At 44.5% G+C, this 12056-nt stretch overlaps 1 protein-coding gene across 2 annotated transcripts in view; it reads right to left on the bottom strand.

The window, feature by feature from the left end:
* Positions 1-12056, bottom strand: part of DSCAM (DS cell adhesion molecule) — a 656562-nt gene that overhangs the window by 67703 nt on the left and 576803 nt on the right. For both annotated transcript variants that reach the window (XM_075334961.1, XM_075334962.1), the window contains exons 29-30: positions 10273-10385; positions 214-363 (exon numbers count right to left, since the gene is read on the bottom strand). In XM_075334961.1, the coding sequence (XP_075191076.1) occupies positions 214-363; positions 10273-10385 (263 nt within the window). The remainder of the gene's footprint in view (positions 1-213; positions 364-10272; positions 10386-12056) is intronic.

The following is a 12056-nucleotide window of genomic DNA, read 5'->3' as shown; positions in this document are numbered from 1 at the left end:
CCTGTGAGGTGGATGGATTCTTATCTCCACAGAGAAGAAGTGGTCACTAACACAGATACAGACAAACCTGTGATTAATATATGTATATATATATATATATATATATATATATATATATATATACATTTTCAACAAACATACAAGTATAACAAAACACATAAAAATGTACATATAAAACAATTGCTATAGACATATACATGTAGGAATACTTACTTGTCCCAGGCCGGGCGTCTGACACATCGACCAGGGGCCCTGTGGCCTGTGAGACGGACTGGTAATGCACTGTGTGAGTGACAGTTAACGACTTCTGTTTCGATGACTCTCCGAAATCAGCATCAGTCAATAGCACCGTAGATCTGTCATCTGAAAGCGAAAGAAGATTTAATATTAGGAGAAGATTTAAAGGCTTCAGCTGAGGAGCTCAAAGTCTTTCGCCCGCTCATGCATTGATTAAAAAAAAAACTGATTTAACAATTTTTTTTTTACGTATTTTTTTTGCATTCATGTCACATTTTGTATGTGTGCGAAAATAGAGGAATAAATTGCTCGGTGTCTTGGATAAATCTTGACTCTGGACAGTGAAGCGAGGAATGATTGCTGGAGAGATGGAACGGGCGTTCTGTCTGCATTGCTTACAAAGCAAGAGAGCCCATTACACTGGGAAGAAGCGAGACTGCAGGAAAGGATGTGCTTATCTCCTGGTCATTAGTGAGGAGAGAAGAAGATTCAGATTCTGCAATGCGGAGGGCAAAACGAAGAGAGATCACAATCGTCAGGAGTCTGAAGTGTCCTAATGTTTACTTGGCGAAATAAAAGTCATTTACAAAAAATATATCTATAACATTGTAACTTTTAATAGCGGAGCTGGGATCATTTCCGTTGAACTATGATCTGGTACAAAATAGGCGATCGGTCAATGCTGAAACCAAAAAATTCAAAGGACGCGAAGTTAAAGAGACAAAAAAATATTGCAATTTACTTCTGGACCTCTGAAAAAAATAAAGAAAGAAAGAAAAAAAAAAAGTCAAAACTTTTTTGCCATGAACTGATCTCTTTTATAACATATTGCCATTATCGGGTAATTCCTGGCCCACTAGGTCATCACCCAACTTATCTAGGGAGAGGTCGACCGCTGGGACTCCACCGATCCGTAGAAGGGGCTAACAGCTAACATGGGTCAATCCAACTAAAGTAGGATGTGTGGGCAGCCATGAAAAAGTATTCATACCTTGTGAACGATTCCACATTCTTTTCCCGTTACACCCACAATCTTAAATGTCCATTATTGGTATTTTATGTGACATGCCAACACTAAGTAGCAAGAATTTGTAAAGTATAAAGGAAATGATATTTGTTTTCTAATTTTAAAAAATATATACAGTGCCTTGCGAAAGTATTCAGCCCCCTTGACTTTTTCAACCTTTTCCCACATTTCAGGCTTCAAACACAAAGATAATAATGTTAATGTTCTGGTGAAGAATCAACAACAAGTGGACACAATTGTGAAGATGAACGATATTTATTGCTTATGTTAAACTTTTTAAAAAAATAAATAACTGAAAATTGGGGCATGCAATATTATTCATCCCCTTTACTTTCAGTGCAGCAAACGCACTCCAGAAGGTCACTGAGGATCTCTGAATGATCCAATGTTGTCCTAAATGACTGATGATGATAAATATAAGCCCCTGTGTGTAATCAAGTCTCCGTATAAATGCCCCTGCTCTGTGATAGTCTCAGGGTTCTGTGTAAAGCGCAGATAGCATCATGAAGACCAAGGAACACAACAGGCAGGTCCGTGATACTGTTGTGGAGAAGTTTAAAGCCAGATTTGGTTACAAAAAGATTTCCAAAACTTTAAACACCCTAAAAAGCCCTGTGCAAGCGATCATATTGAAATGGAAGGCGTATCATACCACTGCAAATCTACCAAGACCCGGCCGTCCATCCAAACTTTCATCTCACACAAGGAGAAGACTGATCAGAGATGCAGCCAAGAGGCCCATGATCCCTCTGGATGATCTGCAGAGATCTACAGCTGAGGTGGGAGAGTCTGTCCATAGAACAATAATCAGTCGTACACTGCACAAATCTGGCCTTTATGGAAGAGTGGCAAGAAGAAAGCCATTTCTCAAAGATATCCATAAAAAGTGTTGTTTAATGTTTGCCACAAGCCACCTGGAGACACCAAACATGTGGAAGAAGGTGCTCTGCTCAGAGGAAACCAAAATCAAACTATTTGGGCACAATGCCAAACAATATGTTTGGCGTAAAAGCAACACAGCTCATCACTCTGAACACATCATCCCCACTGTCATACATGGTGGTGGCAGCATCATGGTTTGGGCCTGCTTTTCTTCAGCAGGGACAGGGAAGATGGTTAAAATTGATGGGAAGATGGATGGAGCCAAACACAGGACCATTCTTGAAGAAAACCTGTTGGACTCTGCAAAAGACCTGAGACTGGGACGGAGATTTATCTTCCAACAAGACAATGATCCCAAACATAAAGCAAAATCTACAATGAAATGGTTCACAAATAAACGTATCCAGGTGTTAGAAAATGGCCAAGTCACAGTCCAGACCTGAACCCAATCGAGAATCTGTGGAAAGAGCTGAAAACTGCTGTTCACAAACGCTCTCCATCCAACCTCACTCAGCTACAGCTGTTTACAAAGGAAGAATGGGCGAAAATTTCAGTCTCTCCATGTGCAAAACTGATAGACACATACCCCAAGCGACTGCAGCTGTAATCACAGAAAAAGGGGGCGCTACAAAGTATTAACTTAAAGTCGAATAATATTGCACGCCCCAATTTTCAGTTTATTATTTTTTAAAAAAGTTTAAAATATGCAATACATTTCGTTCACCTTCACAATTGTGTCCCACTTGTTGTTGATTCTTCACCATAAAATTGAAATTTTTATCTTTATGTTTGAAGCCTGAAATGTGGGAAAAGGTTGAAAAATTCAAGGGGGCTGAATACTTTCACAAGGCACTATACGTATATAAATCTGAAAATTGTGTTGTGGATTTGTCCCGTGGATCGGCCCCCTGTAATCTGTTATCCCTAAATAATATCATGAATGATTAATTGCCTCCAGACATCACATAATTAGTATATTGAGTCCACCTGTGTGTGATTTCTTCTCAGTATAGCTACAGCTGTTCTGTGGAGGCCTCAGAGGTTTGTTAGGGATCAAACAGCATCATCAAAACCAAGGAACACACCAGATAGGTCAGGGATAAAGTGGAGAATAGAAAAGCAGTGTTAAGTTATAATAAAATAGCCCAAGCTCTGAACAGCTCACGGAGAAGTGTTCAATCCATCATCCAGAAATGGAAGTACGGCACAACTGCAAACCTACAAGACATGGCCGTCCACCGAAACTGACATCCCAAGAATGATAGCGCTAATTAAAGAAGCAGTTAAAAGGCCCATGGTCACTGGAGGAGCTGCACAGATCACAGCTCAGGGGGAAGAATCTGTCCACAGGATTACTATAAGCCACATATTCCACAGCTCTGCCCTTTATGGAAAAGTGGCAAGAAGGAAGACATTTTTAAATAAAAAAATAAGAAGTTGCATTTGCAATTTTCAAAAAGCCATGTAGGAGACACAGTGAGCAGTGGAAGAAGGTGTTCAGGTCACGTGAGACCAAAGCAAAACTTGTTGGGCTAAATGCAAAATGCTTTGTGTGGCGGAAAATTAACACTGTAAATTACCCTGAAAACACCATCCCCACCGTCACACATGGTGGAGGCAGCATCCTGCTGTGGGGAGGATGTGGACATAAAACCAGCTGGGGCCATTATGGGGATATGTGAACCAGGCTGGGGCCATTATGGGGAAAGGTATACAAGGATGGGGCCATTATGGGGACATATATACCAGGATGGGGACATACAGTATATACCAGGATGGGGTCAGGATTTGTACATATACCATGATGAGGCCAGGATGTGAATATATACCAGAATGGGCCATGATGAGGACATATATATCAGGCTATAGCCATGATGGGGTCATGCACCAGGGTGTGGTCATAATGAGGACATATAGCAGGATGAGGCCATATATAAAAGGATGGGCAATGATGGTGACATATATACCAGGATGGGGCCATATATTCCAGGATATAACCATGATGAGATCATACATCAGAATGGGGGACATATTTACCAAGAAGTGGCCCAGGATGGGGAACATTAGTACAGGATAGGGGGTCAGTACTACACAATGAAGGGGAAGGGGGGGGCGACAAGTATGTCTTTATAGAATTTAGAACCCTGCAATGGTCCATACAACATGTGGGGGGGCCCAGGCTCAAACTTTGCACTGGGGCCCATTGAACTCTAGTTAAGCCACTGTATAAAACCAGTGGTAAAAGGGGCAGGTATAGAGCCGGCGAGGGGCCTAAACAGTTGGAGATTTCGGTAGCTCTTTATTGAGCTCTATGGAGAGAAAATACTGGAGAAGGTTCATGGGAAGGTCCCCGGGGTTAGACTGGCTTCTACTAGGGATAGCCCTTTGATACTGCGTCTTCAGAGCTGGCAGAAAATCATTAAGGATATCTCCTGTTATATTCCCTGCTTGTATCAATCGCATCCGTCTCCTGTGATGTATTCGTGAAGCAGGCTGCACAGGATGAACAGTGCTAAAGTCCCTGAATCCCACAAGAAGCAGCAGCGGGTTATTTTGTAACATCTTTTCCAGTCTGTAAGAGACTAAACATGGAGAATTTCCTTCATTCATGAGCCGGTCTCTCCCCTTAGGCATCGATCCCCCGGAGATTCGCCTCGTGATATAAAACAGAGGGATGTGGAAGAACAGGTGGAAGGATTTTCGATCTGGGGGGGCCATAAAGCATCAGCGTCACCCCTCCTGAGACGCCGCAGCCTTATTTATACAGTGGAGGAGCTTTCGTGGCTCGGAGGGGCTGGAAGTTTTCCATTTCTCCGCTAAGTCTTCCGTGTGACAGCGATGGAGCGGTCGCGGCTCTGCTCACTTCTGTTGTTTGCATTTTTTGCCCAAACAAGGCAGCGGGCGGACAGTGTGTGCTGGAAATCCCAGGCTTAAAGCCTCACAGGTTCTAAGGAGCCTGTGCGTGTGCCAAGGGAAAGGTAACGGCACTGAGACGCTGCCGAGATTAACTCCTACTGCTGCAACGCTTAATGGTTCCCCTGGTGTGTCCGCCATTAACCTGTGCACCTGGGAGGTGGAGGCGAAAGAGCACCCGTCCCCTGCAACCGGCCCCCGAGCCGTCCGCTCCAAGACCCTACATTACCTCTGCTATCTACAGCTTCCACCCTGCTCTCCCAAATCCTGCCATCATCTAATCCTGGTAGACTAACCGTGCAGGGTTCTGGGAAAGCTGGGTTGACTGATGATATATTTGTTATTAACCCCCCTATTTATTATGTTCTGGGGTCCAGGAGAAACCTCGGAACACAATAAACAAATAATTTTCCATAAATTCAATTTCCAGGACAAATTCCAGCTGATAAGGAGAATGGAAATGTCAGCAGGTTTTCTCTTCTCTAGACTGAGTTAACTGAGCGTATGTCAGTGAGCGCGTTCTGACCGCCTTATGGAAGGTAGTGGAGCTTCTGTTTGCCTTTTTACAGGGCCCCCTCATAGATATACAGATAGGGACTCTAGATTGTGAGCCCCAATGGGGACAGTGTTGTCAATGTATGTAAAGCGCTGTGGAATTAATAGCGCTATATAAATGAATAAAATTATTATTATTATTATTATTTATGACCACATAAAAGTTCAGGGACACAAACGGCCCATAAAAGTGAAAAAGTGGAAATTTTTTAAAGAAACCTGATTAAAAAAATGATTTAGAGAAAAAAAAGCGCCCCTCCCAAAAGTGGACAACCCCTTTAAGATGTGTCTGATATTGCAATGCAGCCCCATTGAAATTAATGGAGCGGAGCTGCAATACCACACCCGACCAGCGGTCAGAGGAGGCAGTGTATCTGAAATAGTTTCTGTAATTCTGGACCACCCCTTTAATACAGGGTATTCAAAGCAAGAAGGCCTGTGGAGACACCATCACATGTTTCTCAACGCTGGCAGGAAATTAGCCACAATACAGGGTAGTGAGGCATGACAGCGAGGTCAGATGACACAGGGCTAATTCATACTCATTAGTTTGCATGTGAGCTGCGTACCCCAAACGGCAGATTTTAATTAGGAATAAAGAAGGCATGATTCTTTATCAGCTGTGGGACTACAACTCCCAGCATTCCCTGACAGTCCCAGTGATGTGAGCGGGGTGTGGTATCCTGCCGCAGTGCATTGTTCGGGGGTCTCTGATTAGCGGCCCCCCGGCATGTTGTAGCCCCGCTGACCCTGAGTGTTAATCTTTGCGCCCTGTGAGCGGTCCAAAGATTCTGTTTCCAAAACAAATGTTGCTGTAGAGAAAGAACGTCTTTGTTACGTATTAGCAGATAATCCGCTTACTCGCTTTTTTTCGGCACAGTCCCGTGCGGGAGAGGCCCAGCGACACCGGGATCATAGGGACAAGTCCCACATATATGAGCTGCAGGTCCTACAGAGTCCACGTCTACTGGTTCTGGGAAAGTTGGGTGAAAGCCAATATCAGGTGTTTATTACATTCCTGAATTTTAGCTCTGTTCCTTTCTTATGTACTGATGTGTAATCTGTCAGTCGTGTTGTTCAAGAGCCTCGGAAAGCTGGGTGCAGCTAAGCTGCTGGAGCTATAATGGCCCAAATGCTGACAACTGAGCTACTTTCATATGACCTAGGATTTATGCCAGATCAGAATCTCAATTTGCAGACACGGTGTTTCGGGATGATTGTCCCTCGTCAGTGCAAAGTATGAGATCAGATCTGGCTTTATGAGATGCTATAGTGGGGTCTAAAGCCCGCTACACACGCTTCAATATATCTCACAATCCGTCGTTGGGGTGAAGTTGTAAGTGACGCACATCCGGCATCGTTTGTGAGGTATCTGCGTGTGACATCTACTTGCGATCAGGATTGAACGCAAAACCGTTGATCGCAAACACATCGTATCATTCTCTAGAATTGAGCGTTTTGTTGCACGAACCTAGTGAATTGTAACGTGTGACATCCCTCATACGATTTTGGTGTCTGATGCTATGTGCGCAGGTGTTCGCTCTGCACCGCAGCTTAAAAAAGGTCCGCTTCAGAGCGCAGCTGAAAAGCTGCGTTCTGAAGCGCCTCACAATGTCTGTCATTCACTAATCTCTGTCAGTCGGTCACTATCTCTGTCCCTCACTCTCTGTCCATGTCAGTCTATCCCCCTCTCTCATATACTCACCGATCCCCGATCCCCGGCGCTGCACGGCATTCACACTGCTCCGGCGGCTTTTACTGTTTTGAAAAAGCCGGCCGCCCATTAAACAATCTCGTATTCCCTGCTTTCCCCGCCCACCGGCGCCTATGATTGGTTACAGTGAGACACGCCCCCACTCTGAGTGACAGGTGTCACACTGCACCCAATCACAGCAGCCGGTGGGCGTGTCTATACTGTGTAGTGAAATAAATAATTAAATAATTAAAAAAAACGGCGTGCGGTCCCCCCCAATTTTAAAACCAGCCAGATAAAGCCATACGGCTGAAGGCTGGTATTCTCAGGATGGGGAGCGCCACGTTATGGGGAGCCCCCCAGCCTAACAATATCAGCCAACAGCCGCCCAGAATTGCCGCATACATTATATGCGACAGTTCTGGGACTGTACCCGGCTCTTCCCGATTTGCCCTGGTGCGTTGGCAAATCGGGGTAATAAGGAGTTATTGGCAGCCCATAGCTGCCAATAAGTCCTAGATTAATCATGTCAGGCGTCTGAGACACCCTCCATGATTAATCTGTAAATTACAGTAAATAAACACACACACACCCGAAAAAATCCTTTATTATAAATAAAAAACACAAACATATACCCTGGTTCACCACTTTAATCAGCCCCAAAAAGCCCTCCATGTCCGGTGTAATCCAGGATGCTCCAGCGTCGCTTCCAGCGCTGCTGCATGGAGGTGACCGGAGCTGCAGAAGACACAGCCGCTCCGGTCACCTCCACGCAGCTAATGAAGACAGCCGCGCGATCAGCTGAGCTGTCACTGAAGTTACCCGCTGGCACTGGATCCAGCGGTGGCCGCGGGTAACCTCAGTGACAGCTCAGCTGATCGCGCTACTCACCTCAGTTGCTGCGTGGAGGTGATAGGAGCGGCGGTGAGTAGCGCGATCAGCTGAGCTGTCACTGAGGTTACCCGCGGCCACCGCTGGATCCAGTGACAGCGGGTAACCTCAGTGACAGCAGCTGATCGCGCGGCTGTGTTCATTACCTGCGTGGAGGTGACCGGAGCGGCTGTGTCTTCTGCAGCTCCGGTCACCTCCATGCAGCAGCGCTGGAAGCGACGCTGGAGCATCCTGGATTACGCCGGACATGGAGGGCTTTTTTGGGCTGATTAAAGTGGTTAACCAGGGTATATGTGTGTGTTTTTTATTTATAATAAAGGATTTTTTCGGGTGTGTGTGTGTTTATTTACTGTAATTTACAGATTAATCATGGAGGGTGTCTCATAGACGCTTAACATGATTAATCTAGGACTTATTGGCAGCTATGGGCTGCCAATAACTCCTTATTACCCCGATTTGCCAACGCACCAGGGCAAATCGGGAAGAGCCGGGTACAGTCCCAGAACTGTCGCATCTAATGTATGCGGCAATTCTGGGCGGCTGTTGGCTGATATTGTTAGGCTGGGGGGCCCCCCATAATGTGGAGCTCCCCATCCTGAGAATACCAGCCTTCAGCCGTATGGCTTTATCTGGCTGGTTTTAAAATTGGGGGGAACCGCACGCCGTTTTTTTTAATTATTTAATTATTTATTTCACTACACAGTATAGACACGCCCACCGGCTGCTGTGATTGGGTGCAGTGTGACACCTGTCACTCAGAGTGGGGGCGTGTCTCACTGTAACCAATCATAGGCGCCGGTGGGCGGGGAAAGCAGGGAATACGAAATTGTTTAATGGGCGGTCGGCTTTTTCAAAACAGTAAAATCCGCCGGAGCAGTGTGAATGCCGTGCAGTGCCGGGGATCGGGGATTGGTGAGTATGAGAGAGGGCTGCTAACTTCAGTAACTTAGGAGTTTAGCGGTCACCGGTGAGCCCTTCACTGGTGACCGCTAATCAGGACGCGACACAGACAGAGCCGCAGCATGGCCGTGAAGTCGGGTGAAGTTCACCCGAGTTCATTCTGACAGTGCGGCTCTGTCTGTGTCTGCTGTCATCTGCCATTCAGCTCTGCTACATGGCTGTCTGTGTCTGCTGTTAGCGGCCATGTAGCAGAGCTGAATGGCAGATGACATAGTAAAAACGCATCCCTACACATTACACACGCTTGGCAAGTCAATAAATAAAAAAAAAAAAGGTGCCCAATGCATACGTCACAGAACACATGAGCTAAAGGATCGCACACAAAATTGACCAATTTAACATAGACTACTAACGCTCGTGTGACAGCAAATGAACGACCTACGTGCAATCTCATAGATCCCGTATGCAACCTGGGCGTGTCACATCGCAAATGCGATTGTACAACTAATTGCAACGTGTAAAGTGGGCTTTAGGGGAGAACTTTTCTCCTTGCAGTCTCCACAAGGAGAAAAGTTCTCCCCTTAGACCCCACTATAGCTGCTCATTTAAGGCTGTTTCACACATCCGGCATTTAGCTTGATATTTACAATATACTGTTATACTGTACAATGGCATTGCGGCAAGCTCTGGTCACATGACAGCATCTGACCGGACCTTGCTGCGATGCCATTGTACAGTATTACACTGTACTGGAGTGTACCGGTTCCAGCAATCAGGCAAAATGCCGTATGTGTGAAACGGCCCTTAGCCAGATCAGATCTCATACTTTGCACTGACGAGGGACAATCATCCCGAAACACCAGATCTGCAAATTGAGGTTCTGATCTGGCATAAATCCTAGGGCTCGTTAAAGGGCCACTTTTGACTTTTAGGATTGTTACTTCCAATAGGTGGCGCTAGAGTTCGTCTCCTTCCTCCCCAAAGAGACAATTTGAATGTATCCTTTTAATAATTTATAAATTAAAACCGAAGCTTTATATTTTTGCAACTAATATTATGTGTACTGTATGGCACCATTATGTAGATATTGTATGGTGGTATCATGTTGTGCAGTTGCATGATTGGATGTACAATATGACAGTATTATGCAGGTCCTAGCCCGGACCCCTCGTACCGATAGTCTCCATAGTGTCTCGCTCTTCTATAAGGAGCTGTGCTCGGGGAATATCGATGTGCATTCTCAGGGTCTGCTGCTTGTTCAGCGTGTCCGACGTCCTCGTATTCTTACTAAAGAGCAAAAAAAAAAAAAGATAGTTATAAAAAAAGGAAAACCTCTAGGATTTGGTATTAATAAATCACCAGCAGGAAAAAAAAAAAGACACAATATGTAAGAAAGATGGATGCCCATAGACCTCAATGGATGAGCATCTGTAATGGACTGACATCGACTTTAGCGTGGATCTGTATTTTACTAGCACTTGTGTTTAATGAGCTCCTGGCTGCCGGCCTCCCGCAGTCACACGAGCACAAATAATAACATAGAAGTGGCTAATAAAAGCGTAAAATAACATTTCAGTCCTGTTTACAAGAGTCTGATGGTGAGCGGATCCTGTGCTCGGAGCTCGCGGACCGCGTGCTGTTATGTTGTGTCTCCGCATTACACAATGTGTCACCATTTATATCTATATAGAGTGTTAAGTAACTTTTCTTACGCTTTGTTGTAGAATTTTTACGCTGATTTTTAAGCCATTTTGTATATTCATATACAAATTTGCTGTTGTCCCTGAGAAGTGATCACGACTTTGTTGTCAATCAGGGTGATGATCTATTAAATTAAAGTGGTCGTTCGACATATGACGTATATTTACTAACGTATTTCCGCCATATTCCCGCCATATGTCGTGTCTCTGCCTTTGCACACCGAGCCCGCATCTTTCCCTAACACAGGACGACAGATACCGACGCTGACCATCTGCCCTGTGCAGCACAAGCGAACGGACGATCACGGCTTCAAGTCCCCCTAAGCGGACCAGTAAATCCATTCAAAAGTGAAAAAAAAAAAAAAAGTTTTTAAAAGTATGAAAGAAATAAAAAAAAAACAAAAAACACAAGTTTAAATCAGCCCCTTAAAAAAAAAAAAATAAAAAAAAAATACACATATTTGGTGTCTCCGAGATCAGAAATGGCTGATCTATCAAGATATATAATAAATAAAATTGATTTGTAAATGGCACAATAAAAAAAAAAAAAATCAAGATTTCACCGCACTTGGAATTTTTCCCCCATTTTCCAGTACAGTACATTCTGGGGCTGAATGAATAAAGTCATTCAATAGTACAACTCGTCCTGCAAAAAAAACAAGCCCTCATATGCCTATATTGATGGGAAGATAAAAAAGTTATGGCTCTGAAAATAAAAGGGACGAGAGAGGCAAAAATGAACAAATGGTAAATGACCTGGGGATGTAGAGGTTAAAGATATTTTTTTAAAAGGGAACCTGTCAGCAGAATTTTCGCATTTAAACTAAAAGATTCCCGTTCTGCGGCTCCTGGGCTGCGTTCTGGAAAGGTTCCTGTTGCTATTCTGCCCCCTTTGAGACCTAAAAAAACACTTTATAAATTCTTACCTTTTTGTATGCAAATGTGTTTTTATGGTCACGGGGGCGGGCTGTATTTTGTCCGTTATTTGCACCCCTGCCGCTTTACGCCGTCCCCCATTGCTCATTTACATACATTAGGACGCCCTCATGTAACTGTATGCTGCCGAGGTCTGGTGCATGCCCAGTGGCACTCTCGCGGGACTTCTGCAAAATTCTGCTGACAGGTTCCCTTTAAAGAGAATCTGTCGCCAGGTTGTTGCTATGTAATCTGAGAGCTGCATGATATAGCAGCAGAGACCCGGAGTCTAGCAATGTGTCATTTACCGGGCTGTGTTTTGGTGTTTCACTACAATCAGTGT

The sequence above is a fragment of the Anomaloglossus baeobatrachus genome, chromosome 2, assembly GCF_048569485.1.
Source record: "Anomaloglossus baeobatrachus isolate aAnoBae1 chromosome 2, aAnoBae1.hap1, whole genome shotgun sequence".
NCBI classification, from domain to species: domain Eukaryota; kingdom Metazoa; phylum Chordata; class Amphibia; order Anura; family Aromobatidae; genus Anomaloglossus; species Anomaloglossus baeobatrachus.
Note: the sequence above shows the minus strand (reverse complement) of the source record. Positions and strands in the feature narration are given on the sequence as shown.